Below are 24,747 nucleotides of genomic sequence, written 5' to 3' on the forward strand. Positions count from 1 at the left end.
CATCAAATTCGTATCAAGTCATTATGTCTTATGACCTGTCTCTTGACCTTTAGTAAGCCCTCTTTCACTTGAGAAGACAATTACACACCTAGCTAAAGTACTCCTAAAGATTATAAATTCAATCTTCCTTGTAAACATCGCCAGGCTTTACCTTCCTTTCACTTACTGGTTTGCTGAAGGACTTGTCCGTCTGTACTGCAGTCTGATATATAGATAGTTTCAGAGCTAAGTACTTCCACTGTTGCCAATTTGTACTTCCTTTTTCCTTTTATCTTTTTGGTTTACGGTACATGTCTATCTGTATCTCATATTGTAGATGTTGGTCTGTTAATTATATATGTTGATTTTGTTCATGCTGGTCGCTAGTTAGAAGCAAGTTTAAGCAAGCATCCACATCAACCATATTCGACATATTGAAACTAAAAAGAGAAGGGCTTTATTTATTTCTATTGAAATTAAAGGCAAATTAAAATAGGGGAGAGAGAGAGAGAGAGAGACTTATAATTAAGAGTGAGAAACACCCCCTCCCTAGCTGGCTACACGTAATTAACATTCATAATCTATAATAAAAACTTAATTGAAGACACATTAACAGGGTAGACTCTCATCCTTATTTATTCATTAAATTCTTGCACTAATGATATCTCATGAACTTCTTATTCCTTGATTCATGATCACTTCACCCATCATCACCACTTGATATCTCCAGTTGTATGATATGATTGATTATATGGAAATGAACGCTGAGCTAGCTGATCAGCGCCTCCTGTTTGCTGGCTCCTTCTGGGAGTTGAAGTAGACGGTGGAAACAGGCAGTCCAAGGTCGAGCTGCGCAGCGAAAAACCGAGTGTTGAAGTGCGCACGAGAGGACGGCTGCTCCACCAGCCCCATCGGACCCTTCTGCTGAAACAGCACCAGAATGTAGCGGTGAATTCCCACTGGTGGCCTTGGACCCACGTAAGCCAGTATCTCTTTCCCTGCAACAATTAATTAATAATTAGTATCTAGCTCCAATTAATATTATTTATTGTTGTTGCTATATATTCATTATTCACCCAAAATAGCTCAAACTTAAAGAAGTTGGCGTTGAAGTCCTTATTCGTGTGCTTCTACTTGCACTACCCAGAAACACAGACATCGTGCCACGTGTAACCGACGTGGTAAGCGGTTACTACCACTTCGACAAGGTAACCTTGACAAGTGGCACATACGTGTCAGTAAGTGGGTAGGTGTTCCTGGGATTAACCACGTGTCGTCTTTGCTATGCAAGGACGACAACACCATTTGCATTTAGGAAGAAGTTTTAAACTCGTTTATTCGATATTTATTTTTGAATGAAAGAAAAATATTTTAATTAAAATAAAAATACTAATTTTGAAGTAAATACAAATAAGGTAGAGAAATTGGAAAGGGGGCGTGCTGCTGCAGGACACGTGGTTACGCAAAATTGTATTACCAAATTTCGGCAATTTTGCGGTTATTAGTGACAGATGCTTAAGAGGTATAGGAGTAGATGCATGTTTTTCTAGAATATGGAGGGGACATCCACTGATGTGATGTAACCCTGAAAAATTTGATGGATTTTATGAAACAATCTGAAAACGTTGGAAGCCAAAGACATGCATGTTTCTGATTTTGACTGGAAATGAGCCTTTCGCCAGAGATTCTTTCTTTGACGCCTGTGTCGACTGTGAAGAACGGAATAATACCTCTGCACGACTTTTCAGCACAAACGGGTTTAATCAATGACTAAAAACTTGTTTTATGTAATATTAAATTTTGTTTAGATTTATGTAAATTTGTTATGGGGATTATATATGAAGAAGCCTTGTTACAGCGTGCATGCAAAGCTGCAACAACAAAGTGAAGATTTTACCTCTAACAGGGCTTGTTCCTCCAGGGATGTCAGCCACGATCCTGAAACCACAAACAACAATGTGCATGAAGTTTTTGACAACGCCATTAAGGAGATGGAAGGAAAAGTAGTGAGATCAATGAAAATTAAGCAAAACATAATCCATGCAAAGAGAAGAAGAAAGCTGACCAATGGACCCACTCCCTCATGCTCGGCTCACTCGGGCTCGGAGCATCGGGGTCTGTCATCACCTGCTTGAACAAACAACAAAGGTGTTTAAGACATATAGAAATTGAACATTTAAAAACTCTCTCTCATGTCATGCATGCAAAAGGATCAAGTTGATCTAACGGCTCTCGCAGCCACATACATATATACAATTAATCACATACGAACAGAAACAAAAAGAGCTAAAGAGGTGGTAGACCAGAGTGTAGAGCTCGCCGGGCTGACCAGAGACTGTGATCTTGGGGGGGTTGATGGCCATGGAAGGTTTGATATCGCAGCCATTGGTGACATGCTTGGACCCAAAGTAGACAGACATGTTCACAGTTGGGACAAACATGTCCACCACATCTCCGATCACTCGCCCAACAACGAGAGGATCAACGGAGGCAGCCATGAGGAAGGAAGGAAGAGAGAGTAAAGAGGAAGAAGCAGCTAAAAAGCGCTAAGCAAGACTTGCTGTGGTGCGCGGAGGGCAGAGGAGGGGTAAGGTTTATATAGGAGGGTAAAAGTGACATGGGCCCTCATGGAGTATGTGTAATCTATGGTACATGCATAGGCCATCAAAAAGCATCGTGAAGCAGAGAGCAACACGTGTACAGCCACTCTAGATGTGAAACCAACATTTCCTTGTTTCAGACCATCCAGATGGCGGAATCATCACCGTCCGTTACAACCCACCACCGTACACATGTATTAGCCAACAGTAGGGAGTTTCGGAACACCCCCCCCTCCTCTCTTTCTCATGCAACCTCAAGATAAGCATGAACTCAGGTCAGGACAAACAGCTCTTATGGAGTCCACGGGAAAAATCAGTGGTTTTTTGAGAAGGGTACAGATTGTAAATGTGAGCCGTGCTGCACCACAGCACAGCCTTCTTTGTCACTCCAACTGGGTGTGTTATTGTCTTTTGTACATTCTGGAGGTTTGCTGAAATAGGTAATTAAAATTTCCCGTCAGCAACGACCTGAAAGATTTTCTACAAAAATGTTTTAGAAGATAATGGGGCAGTTTGAAAGACAATGGTGTGAGCATAATACTGGAAAAGTTGATAATGGCCCCCAGTTCTTCTGCCAACAGGGCCCAACAGATTCTGACATACCAATAGGAGCATGTCAGACAGTGGCATATTGGCATAGACAAGGGCTTCGGTCTAATTTAGGCAGGCAGGCAGGCCAAATCAGCCAGGGTGAAAATATGCCTTGGACTACAAATTTTTTATATGGTAAATCCCTAAGTTCTAGATTTTGTAGGACCGCTAACAGAAGGGAGGTTTTGCGATGCACGATCGATTTTCATTTTTAAGGTTTGGAAATGAATAACAATTCAAGGTTTTGATTGTCATTGGAACTAGACAAGGCCGAGCACGCAAGGCATAAGGCTTGACATAACACTTATTGGGCCATGGCTAAAGCTAAAATGGTCCTTGGTTGTGCTAGGCGTGTGTGAGAATTCAAAGCAAAGGACCTGACCTCCAGCCAAGCCCAACCCACCATGTAAATGGATCGTACGAAAATAACAAAACTAAGTGAAATAGTTTGGCCAAGTTCATTTATCAAGAGATGTTGGGACTTGTAGTTTAAGTGGTTAAAGATCGTTACCATTGTACTATTGTGTTGTCCTGTGTTCCCTCACTCAATACCGCTTGTATATACATATATTTTTAAAGCTTATTTAGAACTTTGCTAGGTTGTTCCCGGTAATATCCACTTGATCGTCAAACTGAATTGCGGGTGGGGTCTCTGCTCTTTTTTGTTTTGTTTTTTTGGTTGGGTTACATATGCTACTGATTTTTAACCAAATTCATTTTGGGAATTAGAGTGATAGGGGAGAGAACGGAATTTTGGCGTTTTGTATGCAGCTCCACACTGCTGGCTGGCCCAAATCCTTACCTTTCTGCTGCTGCATATACCAAACCATAGAAGGTAAAAGGCCCCTTCTTGGAGATGTTGACATTTCACAAATTTCCCGTGAAGAACACAACTGTCACAAAATAATGCCACCAAAGAAGTTACATGCAGCACCCATAATTTGTCTCTTCAAAACAAAACAGCAGCCCTTTGAGACATGTTAGCAGAGCCCACGTGAGATGTTTTTGGGCAAAAATCCTCCCTATTTTTGGAGAATCACAGAAAAAAAACTTTCAATTTTAGCAGAGCACATCAAGTATCCAATGCATAGGGCAAGCAATTGGTCATGTCATAAAACGTAGAACAGTTACAGAGTACAAAAGAATACACAAATCTGACGGACCACGGTTCACAAATTTTTGAACAGCAACCTGCTTAGCCCTGAACTAACTTTGGATGGAGCGTAGGGTAAGCTGCACAAATAACAAAGAAAGTGACATGACGCAGAGAGAGATGGAAGCTGCAAGGATACTGGATGAGGAATTATCAGATATTTCAGAAGAATCGACGGCTAGAGGCATTCCATCACTGTTGAGAGTGCATGATTGAGGATCGGAGCCATCGGCGCTTAACATGATGGCCCGGAACACAGATGTAACTGTGTGGATGTAAGCCGTTCGATTCTTAGCAAGTAGCCATGTGAGACCCATCAGCTGACAATCTTTGTTGTGCATTTTGGTGGTCCTGTCCTCTAATTTGCTTGAATTGAAAGTCTTCTTCTTGTTAAGCTGCACAACATCAATTTCCCAATTAGAATTTTGGAAGAAGCAAATGAAAGAGATGGTCATCTCATTGATTGGGCAAACAAGTGTTTGGTGCGTGAAGTTTAATGTACTAATTAGTAGGTGCAATATCAAATCAAATTCATGCTAGCAAGCATATTTGTTGATGCACATTAAACTAGAGCCTTGAAGAGTCATCAATATTCCAAATGAATAAAAGAACCTAACTAATCTCCATCCCAACCAACGACATACCAGAAATTAATAAATATACTCACTCACTTCACCAGTCATTTCTTGTCGTGCTAATTTACCGACTCTCACTATTTGTTTTATATATCTACATTCTAGCATGTAAATGTAATGCACTTGCTCTCATGGCGCGTCTGGGGTTATAGTACAAGTTTTAGCAAAGAAAGTAAAAGGCATAAGCATAAGCACTTTCCTAATTAGCAAGCATGGAACTTTGGAAGAAGACCTAGAAGAAACCCTTATCAGATTCTTCTTCTTCTTCTTCTTCTTCTTCAATTTGTGGAAATCTAAATAAATAAATAAAAAGTGATGGATTTACTTACAACTATAATTATAAAAAAATTCAAACAAAGATAGAAACTTTGCAATTAGAAAGCAGAAAGGATTTACTTACAAGGTGGAGGCTTTTTAAGCATTTGGAGCAGCCACCAAGACCCGGAAATCCACTGCTGCTCAAGCAATTTCTCTCCAACCGCTTCACGCTCGCATCCCCAACAAGTTTCCCCCTTTGGTTCACCGAAAATGCCTCAGGACAACTCAAAGGGTGCAATCTTATCCCACAATAACAATACACCACATCACACGTCTCATTTGGCTTGATCAGTTCTATTCCTCTGGTTTTCAGCGCCTCGCCCAGGTCCTGAACGCAAGTTTCTGAGTCATCTGGCAGCAATGGCGGGTCATAAGTGGTGTTGCTGTGACCCGCCGCTGCTGGGCCCACTTTGCCGCCTCCGCCGAGGGCGGTGGCAGAGTAGGCATCATAAAGCCACGCCGCAAGCACAGGGCAGCACCTGCTGTGCTGCAGCTTCCCTAAGGAGTCGCCTTTTGTGGCGGAGCATGCGGACTTTATGCCGTGAAAGAGCTCATTTGGGAGGTGGAGCGGGCACCCGGCTATGTCAGATTGTTCTGGGAATGCAGGGATTGTAGCAGCAGGGGGATATGGAGTTCGGGTTGGGAGGAATGACGACTGGACTGGGGACGGGGCCGGGTCGGGTATGGGTGAACCCGGGAAGGTAGAGAACAGAGTGAAGAGGAAGCAGAAGATGGTGAAGAGCGGTGGGTTTGCTGGGGACATTGGAAGAGAGAACAGGCCTTCGGCCTTGTGGGTTTGTACTTTTGGTTTTTGGGTTTTCTTTTTTCTGTACAAACAATAATGGTGTGTGGGGGGGAAGGGGGGGTTTAGGGGCACTTGAGGAGGAGAGTGATATAAATGAAAGTAAAGTAATATCTGTTAGTGGTGGGTGTGTGTAGGAGCAGACGAAAGTGAGAAAAAAAGGAAGGGTGGGGTTGGGACTGGTTTGGCTGTTTGCTAGTTTTTTTTAATTTTTTTGGGTCGAATGCTGTTTATAATTGTAGATCTAACTTTAGCACTGTGCTATATGTGCCAGTGTCTATACAATGTGGATAAAGTTGGTGACGATTAGCAAATTAGTATCATGAACAAAGGAAATTAAGTTTGCTTTACGAGATTGCAATTTGCAAGCATGAGTTAGGCCAATTATCCGTAGTAGTGAATTTGTTCTCTTGCATCCAAGTGAATCCACCTTCATTTACACTATCAGATGTGTGTATATATTAAAATAAATTTGTTTTACGAGGCTAAGACGTCTCATGTATAAATAACGTTCTAAACCCTAAAGTCAAGAAAGCATTTGGGTTCCCAAGTCTAGCAACAAATCAAACATGCTTAAATAACTCAATAGAAAATTCATCGATTTTGTGTATTTGTGTGCAACTTTTTTCTTTCATTCGTTTGCCCCTTTCACTAATGTAATTCATCAACTGGGTTACCACCCACTACTAATTTGTTATTACCTAGAAGACATTGACAACCTTGGAAAGACGAAAGTAACGATTCCATCATCTTTGACTGTTCTTCAAGCCTTAGCAAAGCGAGAAGTTCGAAGCCTAGGTATTATTTTAACGCAGTGGAATCGACTTTAGACATAAAGCACAAGAGTCATTGTTGCCTTGCAGAAAGTGAACAAAAGACTTCTCACACTTGGAACTTTTCAAGTTATCTTTTCTTTGCTGTGCTTTCATTATTTGGTTCATTTCCAGGTTGGTTGGTTCTAACTTGTACGTATCCACTTTGCAATTCATTTGCCAAATTGTTGTGTAATTAGCTAACTGTTTATCTTCTTCTGCCTATGTCCAAGTCTTGATAGCTGATACTCAACCTCAAACTTACTCAAATACAGGATCAGTTCAGAGACTCAAAGGGAAAGGGTATGCCGTAAAAACAGTAAAGCTCTTGGAATGGGTGGCAGTCCGTTTCTGAAAAAGACCTCTGCGCCCATGCTAGCTGACGGCAAAAATACCAGCAAGTATGAGATTAGAGCCGGTTACAGCCAAGCTGAAAGCTTGAGCAATATTAGTTATACCTGAAAATCCACCACCATTAAAAGAAAATCTATCGGAGAGCCTTTTCCAAGCAAGTTGGGGATGATGTCTCACTGCACTTCTTGCCGGAATGACAGCGAAAATACTGGAATAATTTCTCTGGTAAAAGTATTGTACACTGAGAATGGGGTATTTCCTCTAGCAGGAAACGTAGTCCCCGTAGAATCTATGTTGGGGAAGACGGAGGCCAACTCTAACAATTGTCCCATACTTGTCCGCTTCATATTTCAAAAGGAAGAGCACCAATTATAAACAATTACGCCAATTCCAGTGTATCACCACAAATTATAGGCGACTGAATCATCAGGAAAATAAAAAAATAAAAAAAATTCCGCCTAGTTGGCCTAGGCGGCTCTGGGCGGTTCTGTGCGGGTTTTTTTTTTCCTGACTTTAAAGAAAGCCCTCACGCTGTCACCTCCTTTACCCTATTCCAGAAGCCTCACCATCCCAAAAACCTAGCAATTTACTTTCATATTCCCTCTCCTCCATAACCACAAAGTGACAGAGCCAAATGGCTGTTCTTCAAGACCAGAAACAGTGCTCCTCTTGTCCCATACTTGTCCGCTTCATATTTCAAAAGGAAGAACACCAACTATAAACAATTACGCCAATTCCAGTGTATCACCACAAATTATAGGCGACTGAATCATCGGAAAAAAAAAAAAAAAAAAAAAAAATCCGCCTAGGCGGCCTAGGCGGCTCAGGGCGGCTTTTTTTTTTTTTTTTCCTGACTTTAAAGAAAACCCTCACGCTGTCACCTCCTTTACCCTACTCCAGCAGCCTCACCATCCCAGCACCAACTATAAACAATTACGCCAATTCCAGTGTATCACCACAAATTATAGGCGACTGAATCATCAGGAAAAAAAATAAAAAAAATTCCGCCTAGGCGGCTCTGGGCGGTTTTTTTTTTTTTTTTTTTAAAGAAAACCCTCACGCTGTCACCTCCTTTTCCCTACTCCAGCAGCCTCATCATCCCCAAAACCTAGCAATTTACTTTCATATTCCCTCTCCTCCATAACCACAAAGTGAGAGAGCCAAATGGCTGTTCTTCAAGACCAGAAACAGAGCTCCTCTTGGCCACCAACATCCAAAGGTTCACTCTTTCTCTCTCTCTCTCTCTAAGATATGTTTACGGTTTTACTGGCAAACTGAGTATTTGACTCTTTTATTTACAAATAATTTGCAGAGTAATAGGGGAAGACCACCAAAGAACAAGGAAATCTTCATCTCTCACTCAGTCACTGATGACTAAAAGCATTGTGACTAAAATCTGTTTAGGTTGTTTTTTTTCATTTAAAATATTTGATTAGGGTTTTGTGTTTTGAATCATTGATTAGGGTTGTGTTTTGATTAGTTGATTAGGAATGAAAGTGCTATTGCTTTAATGTTTCAATGTAATTTCGTCTAAAAAATAATTTTCAAACTTTTACACAATGAACTTATGGCTTAAGAATCCTGAATCTGCCACTGCTTGAACATGTACTGCAGGCGCAATACGAGTTGCATGCGTATATAAAAGCCTCACACTCTCTCTCTTTTATATTTTCAAAGCTGCTGCTTCTTTCTTTTTGTATGATATCTTACTTGTCGTTTATAAATGAAATTACTTTTACTATTGTTATTGTAATTATTGAAGGGAAAAGAAAGGGCTTTGAAAAGAGGGGAATTAAAGATATATTTTATACCAGAAAGGACTTCCTTCAATAAATATGTTAAAGATCACTTTATCATCTTATAATTATTCTAAGTTATGCAACCATTTGGTATTCTTTCTTATTGAAACAAAAAGACCAAAAAAAGTCGATCCTGATTCCTGTTCTGTTTGTATTGGCAAGCACATCACCCCCTTTTGTTAATCAAAGATTCAAGACCATCCAGGGGAGTGGACTGGGGGACTGTCCTTTTTCCTTGGCTGCTTTGCTTTGAGATCCTAAAAAGCATATATGTATATGTATGTATACATACATCCAGTTTTTCAATTGCATAATCATGAGCAGGACATCATTCTTTTATCGTGATTGATTACTTTGTTGAAAATGTTCCATACATTTCCCCTTTGATTATCTTACCTTCACCCACCCACACCACACACACAGAGGCAGAGATAGAAAGGCTCCATTAATATACTCTAGCTAGACTGTAACCCCCCAAAAGCATGTAGTTCTTAAGAGCTTGAGAGCCATTCTCATGTCTCAACAGAACTTCTACTAGAGCAATATCCAGATTTTTGCAATTCATTTCAGTGCATGTTTCTGGTTCATAATACTCAAGAGTACAAAACCTGTATATTATACAGAAAAAAATAGTACAAAACCTATATATTCACCCAAAAAAAAAGAAGAAAAAAAGTACAAAGCGTATGCTCACCTAAAGCTTTGCAAACACTAGGAAAAGTATGGCTCCAGCCTACAGACTGGTGTGACAAAGTTTTGTTAAACAACAACACTTTGAGTTGTCTCTGCAAACACCTCAACATGAGGGAAGATCTTTAGGGGGAGGAAGCACCCACTGAGATGCTCTTGGACCATTTTGGACAATTAATCCTGAGGCAAGACCCCAGGAAGTATGCTCTTCAAGATGACAATGAATGAACCATACTCCCGGGTTGTCGGCCTTGAATCGAATTGCAGCCCATCCTCCAGTTGGAACTGCCACTGTGTTTCTTTCTGGAGGGTCAATTAGGTTGTATTTTGCTGGATCCTTGGCAACATTGAAGTTCCCAAACCCCCTTCCGACTATGAAGAAGTTGTGGCCATGAACATGAATTGGATGGTTCTCCACATTAAGAAAACTTGTACCCTGCAGCACAATTTCTAAATTTGTGCCAAAAGGGACTTCCAAAATTTTTGTACCGAATTGAGTGTTCATGTTCTCTGACACTGGATCCACCCCTGTATAATCAAATGGCTTTAAAGGCTTTTCTGGGAAATCGGTGGAGTACTCATTGTTTCGGAGTTTGTTGTAATGAGATTCCAATATTGACAAGGAGGGACGGACAAAGGACTGGTTGTTCATTGAAGCAAAGAATCTCTTGTCTTCATACCCCTTGCAGGTTTTGTTAGCCGGACAGTCTTGAAGGTTAAGGCTTACAACTGTCACAACTCGCTTGTCGATAGTTTTAGGCACAGTGCATGGATACTGAGGAGATGCCAGGCTTCTGAGCTTGTCAGAAAATTTAGTCACAAAGTTGGTGTCTTCCATTTTAGGAAGGTTGTATTTGTTTGGTTCAAAAGTACTAGGCATCTTCTGCGGATGTTTAATGTTTTCAGTCACTGTGTTTTTGTAACGCAAGAAGCCAGCTGTGGTAGAATTATCAAAAGGAAAAACGGAAGTGAGATAAGGCCAGGCTGCCATTAGAAATGTGCCGGAGGAGTCAGGAACTTGATTTGCAGTGAGCAGAACATTGGTAGTTTGACCAGGAGCTACCATAATGGCTGTGGCTGTGAATGGTTTGGTGTACACTGCATCAATCTCCACAACCGTTAATGTGTGGTTAGCCACAGCGAAGAAAAGCTCATCATTGAGTGCTGCATTGATGACTCTAAGCAGGTAAGTTTTGCCATGTTCCACAGTTTTGATGAAGGTATCTGCAAAATCAATCATGTACTAATTAGTACAATCAGTTTTGATGAATTACAGACTATATTGAAGATTTTTGTCTCTTATAGTTGGAACTTTAGTTAGAACTATGGAATGTGCTGCATAATTGTAAAGTGCAATCATGTAGAAAAGAGAACAAAAAAAAAGTGGCGGAAGATTAATTCTTGGATACCTTTGTTGGAGCAAGGATAGAATGGTCCTGGCAAACCGTTTATGGTATAAGCATCTGAAATATTAGGCCCACCTCCATACTTCACCATTTCATTTTCCACTTCATCTACATCTCCATTCCACCATTCACCTGCGATCAAATGTGAACAATTCAAGACACAGAGGTGAGAGTGAGAACAGAGCTTTCATGATCAGAATTACCAATAGAAAATTAGAAACCAAAGATGTATGGTTCAAACAATGAAGCGTTTGGATGTTATTACCAAATATAATGGGGAATTCATCTTGAATTGGAGCTGAAAATGGAAACGGCATCCGCGGATGGATGATAAAGGCGCCATAAACAGAAGCTCGTTGCCAAGCATAATGTGCATGCCACCAAAGAGTGCCTCTTTGGTATTGTACAGTGAACTTGTAGGTGTAGGACTTGCCACCTCTTATGGGACATTGTGTGATATAAGCTGGACCGTCTGCCCATCCTGTTCTTAGTTGCCTTATACCATGCCTGTCATAATTAGCAACAAATCAGTTGTTTCTTAATTAACAAAATTAGTGTCCAATACCAATACAATCACAGATTCACAATTAGTATTTATTGTAATCAAACTCACCAGTGGATGGTGGTGTTGTCTGCAATGTGATTAGTCACCTTAATTTCAACATGATCACCTTCATGGACAGCAATGGTTGGCCCAGGATACTCTCCATTCACTGTTAGAAGTGGCTTTGTGCTGCACAAACGGGTTACATTCTTCCACTCAACCTGAAAACCAGACCACAATTCAAGCTTTCAATTTCATACTTTGATTTCTTTTGGTGATCACATAATGCAAGAGAGACAAAATTTGACACTCTCTACTCTAGCTTACATTAAATTGAAAGCGTTGGGTTGTTCGCGAAAAACCAGATGGTAAAGCCCCAGCAAGTATCATTAGCATTACCACAAATAACCCATAATGCTGGATTAAACCCTCCATAACTAGAACCTCAAGAGTAGCCTTGGCAGTCACTCTGTATATTGCATGCCCCAATTGAGTTTACCAAACTTTCATGCAAGCCCCCCCTTTTATATACATGCCTAACTTCTATTGGGGTACTTGATTTTTTATTGATTAACATTGACATATACTAATAAATTTATGCAGAGACACATTTTGTGACGCTAGATGGGTAGGTGAGGAGAGGCAGCAGACAATGAACATGTCAAAATGAGTTTTCAAAAGGTAGAAATTTGTTTGAAAGCTTGGCTGCTATAGTTCATAATTATGTGTCCAAAACCTTTATCTATCAAGAAGAGGAGCCGACTAATATGGAATCTCTCTCTCTCTCTCTCTCTCTCTCTCTCTCTCATTATACCAGGAGTCTATTCTTAAATATTAATTTTGGGATTTGAAATATTTTAATCAACCCTGTTGTCATTTCCTTCACCAATATTTGATTCTGATATATATGTAAACTGCTGGAGTCTCAAAATATGGGTGGGTTGGTGGTGTGAGCTCTTTATTCAAGACAAACTTGGACTAACTCAGTAGTATCTTTGCATATCATGGACAGCACAAAATCGTTGTAGTTTAGACCACTGCAAACATGTGGCGAAGATCGAGAGATGGCAAGAGCAAGAAATCTTTAGGAAAATATATAAATTAATTACTTGCTCGGTCAGCCAGCCCCTTTTCACCAACTAAAGGTGAGCTAGCTTACATAAACTTCTTTTTCTCCAATAAAAATGGCAAGAATGAAGATAAGGAGGACCAAAACCAACTCATTACATATGCAAATTGATATTTGATAACCATTTGATTAGGATAGGCCATCAGGGCAAAGTGCTAAAAGAATCTGTATGTGTGGTGGTGGGGTTGGTTGAGTTTTCTAAATTGGTTTATTAATTAATTAAGCTACCAGTTTTGAACAAAATAATAATTCTCCCTCATTGAGCTACTTATGAGCTTTGTCATGGTATTTTGTAGTAGGTAATAGTTTTTCAATTACAGTGCGAGTACGAGTGCGTTTAGATGAGAAAAATAAATTTGAATTTCTAAATTAACGTAATGGTTTTCGACCGTCCTCTACTAAAAGCCAAGTATGAAACAAGGTGGATTATATAGTGGCATTTTATAGAAGAGAGGATACAAATTGAGATAAACAGCTTGTACTATTTACACAACCTAAGAATCCTAGCTAGTTAACATGCTCTGCTGTAAGATGCTTCTACAACCTAAACCGTTTCGCATTTTCTGTAAATCCAAATCAGTTTGCATTTCTTGGAGAGAGATGATCATTAATTAATTACTTATTAGGCATCATGTTTATTTCTAGTTCTCTGCTGCATGCTGCATGCTGCCACACTGGACGGGATGCATAAGTTTTCTTGGTCAACATTGGCAAACTGCGTTTCGATGCAATTTCTTTCTGTAAGTTGATCACAGTCTCGGTATGAAGTCAGCTTCCAATTAACTTTCTACCACAAAGACATGATTTGGCTCTCTCAAAAGGATACACATCTGGAGTTATTAAAATCTGTAAAGTGGTTGACAGACTTTGACTTTGAGTGAATTGAATTATCAATGCCATCGTACGTGTAATACTCAACACTACGAATATTTATACATCAAAATTTTGTAGTCAGGATAAGCAAACTACTTTTCAAATCAATTCTTTATATCATTGATGGCAGCCCCAAAACCAAAACGCTTGCCATGATAAAACAACCAACTCCACTCGAAGTTTCAATCTACTAGGTCCCACTCCCAAAGAATTTTATTCTTGCCTACATGCCAATCGACCAACAAGTTTTTTTTAAATAAAAATGTATTTATTTTACATAAGTGATATTAGGACAAGGATAAATACTCTTAACTACTTGAGTTATAAGTCCATTACAACGACTATCAACTTATGAAGTGACGAGTGTTAGTTTTTTTTCTTCGGTCAAGGACAAGTGTTATAGCTTAAATACTAATTATTCATTAAATACTACCCCTTATTTGCTTATTGATCCCATTCATTTTCAATTTGCACAAGTCTCAACCTCCAACACAAGATCATTTTGACATTTTTATTCAGATTGGCATCCTACATTTGTTTCATATTTCATTGAAAAGTTGGCTTTTAAATATTTTCAGTAGCAATTTATTTATGATAGCTTAAATGGAGCACAATTTTATGCATTACATAGGGTTGGGCATACAACCTTCAAAGCTCCAAATCAAGTGGAAGAGAGTGGCAAGAATCGTAAAACCGAACAACTAATGCTGCATCTAGGGATCTAGCATCATTTGCAGATGACTATAGAAAATTGGCAATTGACTGCCTCAAGGTTTTACGTGTTGAGATGCAATTGGAGACAATTTTCCATATGCAGGTATGTGAGATGTTCACAAGTAGAGTCTAATTTGAGAGCGATACCTGTTAGAATTGTCTTGCGATAAGAATAACATCATAAGAATGACAAACAGGGAATACATGGAAGACCAGTGTGCGGAAGAACCAGATGATTTCATTATTTCACTTACTGCAAACTTAGGTTAGCTCATCTCCAGCTTTAGCTCTCTTGATTTGGAGGGAGATACTAAACACAGAAATGACTATACCCTACTGCTTTTTAAAGGAATTAATTCCTTAAGAACCAATTTTTCTGAGTGCCACATTTTCTTGAAAATGAACCTTACATGTTATTTGTGTTTCTCTACCCATAGATTGCACTCAAAGATGAGGAAATGGCACCTTTTGTTGCGGGAGTGAAGGGGATTAACATATTTGGTGGAATTTGTAGCATTGTAGCAAATGCATCCATCAAGTTATACCTTATATAGAACCTTTTGTTAGATCAGGAATATACATTAATATTTAAATCGTATAGCCGGCCGGCTATACTCTTCTAGCATATTCGAATATTTTAACAGTATCGCCGTGCGGCTATACTTCTGAAATATATTAATATTTAAAGCATATAGCCGCGCGGGTGTATCCTAAGCATATCGCCGTGCGGCTATACTGTTAAAATATATTAATATTAAAATAGTCTAGCCGATCGGCTGTTCTTCTAAAACATATTAACATTTAAAATAGTATAGCCGCACGGCTGTACGGCTTAAATATATTAATGTTTAAAGAATCGACGCGCGGCTGTACTCGTTAAATGTATACATAAATATTTTAATGGTATAGCCGACCGGCTATACTATTAAAATATATTAATATTAAAATAGTATAGCCGAACGGCGATACGACTAAAATAAGCGTATAGCCGAACGGCTATACGGCTAAAATATATTTGATATTTAAAATAGTATAGCCGTGCGGCTGTACCTGTAAAATATATTAATATTTGAAGAGTATAGCCGGGATACGAATGTTTTAACAGTATAGCCGCTCGGCTATACTTCACAACATGGTTTTCTTTTCTGTAATTAAGTAAGCCTTTTTTAATCACTTTAATTATTATTTCTTTAGTGAATAAATAGTATTCAAATATTTTAATAATTTCATAAATTAATTAATAAATTGTAATTAATTATTTTAAATTATTTTGTGGACTTTATTTTTCAGTTTGTTTAGTTTAATAGTTGTAATTAAGTAATATCTTAGCCTTATTTAATTATATTTATTATTATTTATATTTTGAATGCCATTTTCATCAAGGTTGGTGATTCATGGTTCTGTTGTCGCACGAAGGCTTACAACTTACAAGTTGTTATTAGTGGACCAAGTAGAATCTTAGAAGGGAAGGCAAACCAACTAACAACACAATTAAAGAGGAGGCCCAAATCACCAAGGACCCATAATTTGTGGGCAAATCCAATCAAATTGAGCTTCGGCGTGTTGCATGCTGCTGAGGAGAAGCAAAATTTGAGGGAAAACAATGCGCGGGAGTTACCGTTTCAGACAGTTACACAGCAGCAGCTTCAGCTTACGCTCACTCGAAACCCGGCAACCCAGCAACATCAAGCACCAAACTGGAAATCCGACTTGCCCAAACCCAATCCCATCAAAGAAAACACTAACCCAGAAACGCAAATCCATGAATAAGTTATCAAACGCCTCTGACTCTGAAATTGTCAAATTGAACAAGGACATTACCACCCAAATGCGCAATGGCCGATGCGAAGCTGCTTTACGCGTCTTTAATGTCATGCCTCGGCGGAGCCCAGTATCTTATAATGCTATGATATCTGGCTACCTGGCAAATGGCAAGTTTGATCTTGCAAAGGATATGTTTGAGAAAATGCCAGTGAGAGACCTAGTTTCTTGGAATGTGATGCTTAGTGGGTATGTGAGGAATAGGGACCTTGGTGCCGCTCATGCCTTATTTGAACGTATGCCTGAAAAGGATGTTGTTTCGTGGAACGCTATGTTATCGGGTTATGCCCAGAATGGCTATGTTGATGAGGCGAGGAAGGTTTTCGAGAGAATGCCGGATAAGAATGAGATATCATGGAATGGGTTGCTTGCGGCATATGTACAGAATGGAAGGATAGAAGATGCTCGTAGGCTGTTTGAGTCGAAAGCCAATTGGGAAGCAGTTTCTTGGAATTGTTTGATGGGTGGATTTGTAAAACAAAAGAGATTAGTTCATGCTAGGCAGATTTTTGACCGGATGCCTGTGAGGGATGAAGTTTCGTGGAATACCATGATCACAGGCTATGCGCAGAATGGGGAAATGTCAGAAGCAAGGAGATTGTTTGGGGAGTCCCCAATTCGTGATGTGTTTGCATGGACATCAATGCTTTCGGGTTATGTGCAGAATGGAATGTTGGATGAAGGGAGGAGAATGTTTGATGAAATGCCAGAAAAGAATTCGGTTTCATGGAATGCAATGATTGCAGGATATGTACAATGCAAGAGAATGGACATGGCAATGAAATTATTTGAGGCAATGCCTTTTCGGAATGCCAGTTCGTGGAATACCATTTTAACTGGCTATGCTCAGAGTGGTGATATTGATAGTGCCAGGAAAATCTTTGATAGCATGCCTCGGCGTGATTCCATCTCTTGGGCAGCTATTATTGCTGGTTATGCTCAAAATGGTTATAGTGAAGAGGCTTTGTGTCTATTTGTAGAGATGAAAAGAGATGGGGAAAGGTTGACTAGGTCTTCGTTTACCTGTGCTTTGAGCACATGTGCTGAAATCGCTGCGTTGGAATTGGGGAAGCAGTTGCATGGGCGAATGACAAAAGCAGGATACGAAACTGGGTGCTATGTGGGGAATGCACTCCTTGTAATGTACTGTAAGTGTGGAAGCATTGAGGAAGCATATGATGTGTTCCAAGGAATAGCTGAAAAGGATGTTGTCTCATGGAACACGATGATCTATGGCTATGCAAGGCATGGATTTGGCTCAAAGGCTCTGATGGTTTTTGAGTCAATGAAGGCAGCAGGTATCAAACCAGATGATGTAACAATGGTAATTATTCTTTCATTTAAAGTTTTTTTGGTCATATTTAGGAGAAAAAAATTTCACCACATTTATCTTCTTCTTTTTTTAATAGCAAATTAATGCATTTATTTCTTCTTAAATTACTCTCAAAAGCTTAACCTAACACAACCCTGGTTCTCAAAGCCGTTTAACATTGCTGCAATTGATCAACGCATATTAAAACTGGAAGGAAAAAAAACTCTTGGCTTTATTGTTATGCAACTGGAAAGAATTATATTTTCTGTTCAAAGTAGATAATCTCTTTTCATGTGCATTTCGTCTCTATGTCTAATGATTAATTTGGTTTTCATTTCATTTCAGGTTGGTGTATTATCTGCTTGTAGTCATACTGGCCTTGTAGACAGGGGCACGGAATATTTCTATTCAATGAATCAGGATTACGGCATAACAGCAAATTCAAAACACTATACCTGCATGATTGATCTTTTGGGTAGAGCTGGGCGCCTGGAGGAAGCACAGAATTTAATGAGAGATATGCCTTTTGAACCAGATGCTGCAACATGGGGAGCTCTACTTGGTGCAAGCCGGATTCACGGCAATACCGAATTAGGTGAAAAGGCTGCTCAGATAATTTTCGAGATGGAGCCTGAAAATGCAGGAATGTATGTTCTTTTGTCAAATTTATATGCAGCTTCTGGCAGATGGGGTGAAGTTGGTAAGATGAGATTGAAGATGAAGGATAAAGGTGTCAGGAAAGTTCCTGGATATAGCTGGGTTGAAGTGCAAAACAAGATTCATACATTTTCAGTTGGGGACTCTATACACCCAGATAAGGACAAGATATATGCCTTCTTAGAAGAGTTGGATTTGAAAATGAAGCGGGAGGGATACATTTCCTCCACAAAGTTGGTTTTACATGACGTGGAAGAGGAAGAGAAAGAGCATATGCTGAAGTATCACAGTGAGAAATTAGCTGTGGCATTTGGAATTCTTTCAATCCCAGCTGGGAGGCCAATCCGTGTAATAAAAAACTTGCGAGTTTGTGGAGACTGCCACAATGCCATTAAATACATATCCAAGATTGTGGGAAGGACAGTAATCCTAAGGGATTCTCACCGTTTTCACCACTTCAGCGGCGGTAATTGTTCATGCGGGGATTATTGGTGAGTGTAGATGAATTCATGCACATCAGTGTGTGCAAAAGAAACTTGCTGGTCTTCGCCACAGTGAAGTGATTAACAGGTGAAGTTAAGAGAAAGTCAAGATGAAGTTAAGTGATCAGGAACCAGAGTGCTACGAGAAAGTTAGAGGTAAGATACGTTGTGGTGATGAACAGATGAAGTGATTGGTAGGAAGGAGCTGGCTATTTTTGCCTCTGAAAACCACAAGTGAAGCAGAGGTAGAGGGAAAAACCAAAAAGAATAAGTATGAAGGATGCCTAGATATTTTTGGTAGCTAATGAAATCATGGCATCCTCTGTGTAAAAATGTAAACTCTGGGATGACCAGTCTTAAACCAATTGTGTTCTTTTGTACAAATCTGAGTTTCAGAGGGTATTGAGCTTACTTTGCTTCAGGCGGTTTGTCCAGAGGTTTTTCTGTAATTTTCTTCCTTTTTTTTGTGTTTTGTTTTTTCGTTTTCCTGATATCTTGTAAAGTTCGGTTCGCACGACGTCGTTCCTTTTTATTCACTCTCTTTTGGGTGCAAAGGACGCCGTCGTTTTGTTGTCCTGGGTCGGAAGACTGGAAGTGGAATTCGAGAAAGCCTCGGGGCCCAACCCAAAAGCTGTTTGGCCGTTTCTTCCTCCACCCTAAACCGTAAAAGTCAATAATGTCCTTGCTAGCTATGATACTCTAGTAGGGTAGAAACGACATTACCCATTTTCAGGGCATGCCACGCTCACACGTACATGTGCTCGAGTTAAATTGATATTCAGATATCAAAATAGGTATTGTCATTGTGGAAATAATTAAAAAATATATTATGCATATTTTTCTTCAAACTAAAACTTGTTTCTATTGTATCACACAATCACTAAACAATTGAACAAAATACATGTCGTCTTCTTCAAACAGAAATAGTTACAACTTACAGCAGAGAAATTTCCTCTGCGTTGTGGTGGTGACATAATGAAGGAAAAATGAATGAACGAGTCCTATTATGTTAGCTTCTAACTGAAATAACTTATATATCTTCGAATATGGACTGTTACAGAGCACCCTTTCTTCTAAATAGGGGGAAAGGAGGCAGAACGCAAAGTTACACCTGTTTGTTTGTTTTTGTTTTTGTTTTTTCTACTACAGATCGGAGAATCAGGCATGGAGAGCTTCAACCTTTTGGGACAAACCATCGACTGCCTCGTCGTTGACCTCAGCAATAGCTTCCTCCTGTGGAAACACATAAAGTAAAAGAAAAAGAAATCACATTATTTCCAAAGGAAAAAGGGGATATCCAACAACTAATCCTGCAATGACCAAGAGGCATAAGGATCAAATAGAATGCCACTTCATTTGTCACATTTTGTTTTTGAGAGAATTGGTGTCCTTTTTCTAACTGTGATGGAGATCTATCACCCAATTATGTGCAAGATTGCTTGTCATGATCAAACAAGAGGAAATGAGGTACAAATGATGCTAATTACCTCCGAATCTTTTTTCGGTCTTACACCTATACACTTCGAAGCACTAATGCTGGCACTCTTCAACAGGCTACGAGCGTTGTGGTTTGTCTTGCTAGGTCCATTTTGTCCATCTGCATTCACAGAGCCATCAGGCTGCTGCGACCCTGGAGGACTCTCAAGAGTTGAGGCAACAGAAGCAGCAGTCCTTTCCACATCATTGTTTTGGCCAGAATTCTCATCCTTGGGTGCACAAACCCGCTCTCTGAGGAATAAGATGACATGGTGATTAAGATGAACTAATAAACATCACACGGTCAACTCAGGCTTTGCTAGCAGCCCACAATCTTAGACCAGCTTGTTACATAAATAAAGAAAATGAGATAAAAAGATCTGGTATGCTAAAGAGGATGGGGGGGGGGGTGTGTGGGTGGATGGATGGATGGACTGTTGTGTATAAGGTACAAGTTAGAAGCAATTTGATCTGCTCCTTCAGACATAGCTGAATTAAACTACATTCCTAGATGCTTATCCAAAACACACCTGGGCAATGAGGCATGCTGCCTTTGGAGTGGTGGAGTACCCCTTTCACCTTTACCATAGTGTTCCTCAAGATGTGCAAACTGCCGCTTGAATCGATCAACCCCACTAAAATGACATAAAGAGATGAAACTAGGTTAATAACTCCAAGCACCAAAAATTTCAAACTCAAGACTTATCTGCATGCTAAATAAACTCAAGATGGTTTTTGTTTTTGTTTTTGTTTTTGGTTTCGGTCCAATGGCTGGAACACATAACAGGGAGTGGCCGTCCCCTTTCCAATAACCTCCACATGCATTGAGGTTCAACTGATTGAATAGTCAGCAGAATCATTCATTATTTCAGAAAACCAATAGCCTCCTCACCTAGGATACATAAAGCTAGTTTGATCTCCACCTCGGAGATACTCCTGCAGCATCTGCGGATGATACTCTAAAATCTGTTTGAACCCAAGATTCGTTATAGCATTAGTGAAGAGGAAAAAACCACAATGCTAGAAAGTAACAAGTTTTGAAAACCAAACTCATACCTCCCTATAGATTAACTCTCTAACATCATCTTTTGTCAATTTCCTTCGCTCAAACTCAAATTCAAGTTTTGAAATGGGTTGAGTGGATGGCTCACGGTCAACATTTGCCAAACCATGAAAGTACGGATCAGCTAATGCCTGCAAGCATAAGTATTAGGGATTTAGGAAGTACAGTGGTCCCAAGCAATTTTGAAGGATGCAGTATGGTATCCAACTATGTTGGTGGTATGTATTAAAATTACTTAGCCTTACCTCTTCAGCTGTCGGACGATCTTTCGGGTCAAATGCAAGCAGTTGTTCTACTAGGCGAAGAGCCAAGGGATCTGCATGAGGGAACTTATGTGTGAAAGGAACTGGTTGCTTTTTCCGCATGCTACTCAAGTACCTTCTTGCTTTTTCATTCCGAATCTACCACGTTCATGAGAAAATAAATTATTTGAAGGATAAAGAGTACTAGAATGGTGCCTGTAAGCAAGCTTAACATAAAAGATAAAACTATGCATTTGGCGGTTACATGTAACAATATAGAAAATGGTTTACTACAAGAATTGTAAGAGCGAAGAAAATTGAGAAGTTTTGTGGCAGCCTGCTAAGAGCATTTTTATGACAGAACTGCAGTTATTAGAATAAAATAACTAACCCTTGCAATGGATTCTGTAGAAGGTGTGCCAAGCAAATCAGTCATGAGATCCAATTGGTGCACCACATTTTTCCCAGGAAACAACGGTTTTCCAGTGAGTATTTCAGCAAATATGCATCCTATGCTCCAAATATCGATTGCAGGAGTGTACTGCCAAAATATTGGTCATAGAAATTAGAAAACCTCCAATAGAGTTGCAATAAACAACCATAACAACTTATAACATTCAGATAGAGACAGTGAAAGCCCATAATGAAGAATTAACAACAATTTCTCTAAAGGGTTTAGAATCCACATAATTCTTTATCTGAGCGCATGGCTGGTAACCTGCTCAATGTAACTCTTTTAGCATAAACCAAAACAATAGGCTGAATTAGCAGTGCCAGAATATGTGGCTTTTCAAGACCACAGGTCAAAATAAAATCATCTATTATTATGCATATACCATTAGCTATCTCAGTAAAATGCAAAACAAAACAAAAAATGCATAATACAATATAAGATCTTTAAAATGTAACTATAGCTTACTTTTGAGAAAAACGAACCACATAGCTCAGGAGCACGATACCATCGAGTTGCAACATAGTCCTTCATAAAAGTAAAAAATCTTAGTGCACAAGTAGTGTTGTTTATAGCCCCAGTATTTGCAACTTAAAATAACTTTGGTTCAAAAAATAAAGCAAATTAGCGACTTTTGATTAACAACCATACAAAGTAAAGATTTTAGGAGTTGTGTGGTGACATGCCATGATTTGCATGACAGAACAACTTACTGTCCAAAAAATAGCTGATGGGGCATCATTGAAAGATACGCGAGCAAGCCCAAAGTCACATATCTTTAATTTGCAGTCAGCATTAGCAAGAATGTTTTTTGGCTTTAAATCTCGATGAAATACATTTGCTGCAAGAAGTGCAGAGATAAAATTAATTATCATTACAACTGCAAAGGCCAAAAGAATTACCGAAAAAGACCAACCTGTATGAATATACTTTAGGCCACGAAGCAGCTGGTACAAGAAAAACTGATAATGCTCAGGAGTAAGATCATCATTTGCCTTAATAACTTGGTGAAGGTCAGATTCCATCAACTCAAAAACAACATAGATATCTCTGAACTCTCGTCGAGAAGGAGGAAGCATTATGTGCTTTATTTCAACAATGTCGGGATGACGAAGCAAGCGAAGGAGCTTTATTTCTCTCAGGATCCTTGTAGCATCGGACACATGCTCAAAAACATCATTAATTTTCTTGATTGCAACCTTTTCTCCAGTGTGGGTGTCAATTGCAGAACCCACAACACCATAACTTCCTTTCCCAATGACTTCCTGAACTTGGTAGCGACTTGCCTCTCCATATTCTGTGAAAAACTCTGTTTCTAGATTGCCCTGCATAAAGAACAACCACCATTAGTTGTAAACAAATGTAGGAGAATATTTACCAACAAACATAGGGGAGTAACTTTTTATTTGTTTGATCCATTATTGAACAATAAAAGCAAATAATATGATTGAATGTCCTTCAATAATTAGATCCAGAAGATGGTTTACAGAACACCAGTGCATTTTTGGTTAACAACAAAAATATCTTCAGCAATGAACCTTACAGGAGCAAGGTAAAAATAGGTTTAATTGGGAAAAATCCAAGTATTCTCAGCTCCTGCATCATGAATTTATAAACTTTGAAGGTCTAAAAACTTCTCCCACGCCATTAACGGTTGGAATTCAGTTTTGATTGGTGCATTTTCCCTAACCAACCGACGCCTAGGAAAACAAACCACATTCGACCAAGCAAAGCAAAGCAGGAATCAAACAGAGCAGCAAGGAAATACAAATCAGATCAATGCCCATATAATGAAATCGAAAAAGAAAACTCGGAACTGTAAAACAGAAGAAACCCAGATCCTGAAATAAGACCTTCTTTTGTGAATCCATGGGGGGAGCTCTGAAGTTGGCCCGCTTGGGAACTGAGATGAGCTTCAATCCAGATATGTCAAAGTCGTCCTCAACCTCAAACTGAAGCTGGTACTCTTGGTCTTGCTTTTGTTCCCGTTGGTGAGAAGTGGGCGATTGGGCGCTTAAATCGGAGACACAGACGTGGGCATCATTGTGATCATTGATAAAGTTGTTTCTGCTATAATTACTATTACTGGGTTGCTTTGAATTATTATTTGGATTAGTATTAATAGTTGTAGAAGTGGAAGAAGAGCGACGTTGAAACCAGCGACGAACACCCTCCACCAGAGTAGCTCCACTCCCCATATACTCTGCCCCTTTTAGCCTTTGATGATTCACAGCCACACAACTGCAGCATTGCCCGCTCTCTCTCTCTCTCTCTCTCTCTCTCACTCGCTATTTTCTCTCTGGGTTTGCCATCTGCCACTCTCTTTTTCTCGGGTTTTCTTTCGGGTTCAATGGTCGGAGAGAGAGACAGGGTGAGTTTGATCAGATGGGCAGATTTATGGACTTCGTAAGGAAAGGGAGTTTAACAAGTTTGCATTTTGGGAGATGGGCTTTCGTTGTGGATATCATATAAATGCAATAATACATGTCTTACTTCCTCACGGCATGGTCTATATGGCTTTTTGATTTTTTTTTATTTTTTTTTTGGGACATTTTGTATTGAGAGTGGCGATAATATATTAAACTTACACACACTACACTGATGTTATGACTCAAACCCATAACCTTGCATGGAGGAGCAATTACTCCAAACCACTACAATTCTATATCAAATTTTGATTCATTACAACAAATCTTAGGTCGTACTCAACATATTAAGCTTGATTTTTATTTTTATTTTTGGTAAATCACCAATTAATCTTCATGCTTCACACTTATAACTTATTATTGAGTGTGTCAACGGGGTCTAGTTCAGTTAAAAATGACATTGACTTGCATATTAGAG

At 39.4% G+C, this 24,747-nt stretch overlaps 5 protein-coding genes across 5 annotated transcripts; 1 reads left to right on the forward strand and 4 right to left on the reverse strand.

Moving 5' to 3' along the window:
* Positions 1–413: 413 nt before the first annotated feature.
* Positions 414–2,519, reverse strand: E12A11 (PEBP (phosphatidylethanolamine-binding protein) family protein). The gene is made up of 4 exons (XM_089041385.1): positions 2,283–2,519; positions 2,045–2,106; positions 1,877–1,917; positions 414–977 (listed from the first exon to the last, which is right to left on the reverse strand). The coding sequence occupies exons 1-4, from the start codon at positions 2,475–2,477 to the stop codon at positions 757–759; spliced, it is 519 nt and encodes a 172-aa protein (XP_088897511.1). The 5' UTR covers positions 2,478–2,519; the 3' UTR covers positions 414–756.
* Positions 2,520–4,258: 1,739 nt separating this feature from the next.
* LOC103338715 (GPI-anchored protein) lies at positions 4,259–6,165 on the reverse strand. Its single transcript, XM_008241951.2, has 2 exons — positions 5,359–6,165; positions 4,259–4,718 (listed from the first exon to the last, which is right to left on the reverse strand). The coding sequence occupies exons 1-2, from the start codon at positions 6,037–6,039 to the stop codon at positions 4,377–4,379; spliced, it is 1,023 nt and encodes a 340-aa protein (XP_008240173.2). The 5' UTR covers positions 6,040–6,165; the 3' UTR covers positions 4,259–4,376.
* Positions 6,166–9,336: 3,171 nt separating this feature from the next.
* LAC1 (laccase 1) lies at positions 9,337–12,139 on the reverse strand. Its single transcript, XM_008241950.2, has 5 exons — positions 12,011–12,139; positions 11,753–11,904; positions 11,405–11,646; positions 11,143–11,271; positions 9,337–10,957 (listed from the first exon to the last, which is right to left on the reverse strand). The coding sequence occupies exons 1-5, from the start codon at positions 12,116–12,118 to the stop codon at positions 9,840–9,842; spliced, it is 1,749 nt and encodes a 582-aa protein (XP_008240172.1). The 5' UTR covers positions 12,119–12,139; the 3' UTR covers positions 9,337–9,839.
* Positions 12,140–15,780: 3,641 nt separating this feature from the next.
* LOC103338712 (Tetratricopeptide repeat (TPR)-like superfamily protein) lies at positions 15,781–19,092 on the forward strand. Its single transcript, XM_008241949.3, has 2 exons — positions 15,781–17,544; positions 17,878–19,092. The coding sequence occupies exons 1-2, from the start codon at positions 16,003–16,005 to the stop codon at positions 18,682–18,684; spliced, it is 2,349 nt and encodes a 782-aa protein (XP_008240171.2). The 5' UTR covers positions 15,781–16,002; the 3' UTR covers positions 18,685–19,092.
* A 362-nt stretch (positions 19,093–19,454) lies between these two features.
* MPK9 (MAP kinase 9) lies at positions 19,455–24,379 on the reverse strand. The gene is made up of 11 exons (XM_008241948.3): positions 23,757–24,379; positions 22,820–23,228; positions 22,617–22,744; positions 22,372–22,431; positions 21,844–21,993; positions 21,456–21,611; positions 21,204–21,341; positions 21,040–21,113; positions 20,678–20,782; positions 20,159–20,399; positions 19,455–19,904 (listed from the first exon to the last, which is right to left on the reverse strand). The coding sequence occupies exons 1-11, from the start codon at positions 24,099–24,101 to the stop codon at positions 19,830–19,832; spliced, it is 1,881 nt and encodes a 626-aa protein (XP_008240170.2). The 5' UTR covers positions 24,102–24,379; the 3' UTR covers positions 19,455–19,829.
* Between the last annotated feature and the right edge of the window lie 368 nt (positions 24,380–24,747).

The sequence above is a fragment of the Prunus mume genome, linkage group LG7 (assembly GCF_029339155.1).
Source record: "Prunus mume cultivar Tortuosa linkage group LG7, ASM2933915v1, whole genome shotgun sequence".
NCBI lineage: Eukaryota > Viridiplantae > Streptophyta > Magnoliopsida > Rosales > Rosaceae > Prunus > Prunus mume.

Excerpts from the sequence above, each read along its gene's own strand:
- E12A11 (XM_089041385.1), bottom strand. The coding sequence starts at position 2,477 with ATGGCTGCCTCCGTTGATCCTCTCGTTGTTGGGCGAGTGATCGGAGAT. Across the intron at positions 2,107-2,282 it reads CCGGCGAGCTCTACACTCTG|GTGATGACAGACCCCGATGC; the intron begins GTCTACCACCTC and ends TTGTTCAAGCAG. Across the intron at positions 978-1,876 it reads AGGAACAAGCCCTGTTAGAG|GGAAAGAGATACTGGCTTAC; the intron begins GTAAAATCTTCA and ends TAATTGTTGCAG.
- LOC103338715 (XM_008241951.2), bottom strand. The coding sequence starts at position 6,039 with ATGTCCCCAGCAAACCCACCGCTCTTCACCATCTTCTGCTTCCTCTTC. Across the intron at positions 4,719-5,358 it reads GCTTAAAAAGCCTCCACCTT|CTTAACAAGAAGAAGACTTT; the intron begins GTAAGTAAATCC and ends GATGTTGTGCAG.
- LAC1 (XM_008241950.2), bottom strand. The coding sequence starts at position 12,118 with ATGGAGGGTTTAATCCAGCATTATGGGTTATTTGTGGTAATGCTAATG. Across the intron at positions 11,905-12,010 it reads CCCAACGCTTTCAATTTAAT|GTTGAGTGGAAGAATGTAAC; the intron begins GTAAGCTAGAGT and ends TCTGGTTTTCAG. Across the intron at positions 11,272-11,404 it reads TGAATTCCCCATTATATTTG|GTGAATGGTGGAATGGAGAT; the intron begins GTAATAACATCC and ends ATTTGATCGCAG.
- LOC103338712 (XM_008241949.3), top strand. The coding sequence starts at position 16,003 with ATGCGCGGGAGTTACCGTTTCAGACAGTTACACAGCAGCAGCTTCAGC. Across the intron at positions 17,545-17,877 it reads AACCAGATGATGTAACAATG|GTTGGTGTATTATCTGCTTG; the intron begins GTAATTATTCTT and ends ATTTCATTTCAG.
- MPK9 (XM_008241948.3), bottom strand. The coding sequence starts at position 24,101 with ATGGGGAGTGGAGCTACTCTGGTGGAGGGTGTTCGTCGCTGGTTTCAA. Across the intron at positions 21,612-21,843 it reads CTACAGAATCCATTGCAAGG|ATTCGGAATGAAAAAGCAAG; the intron begins GTTAGTTATTTT and ends TGAACGTGGTAG. Across the intron at positions 21,114-21,203 it reads GAGAGTTAATCTATAGGGAG|ATTTTAGAGTATCATCCGCA; the intron begins GTATGAGTTTGG and ends GGGTTCAAACAG.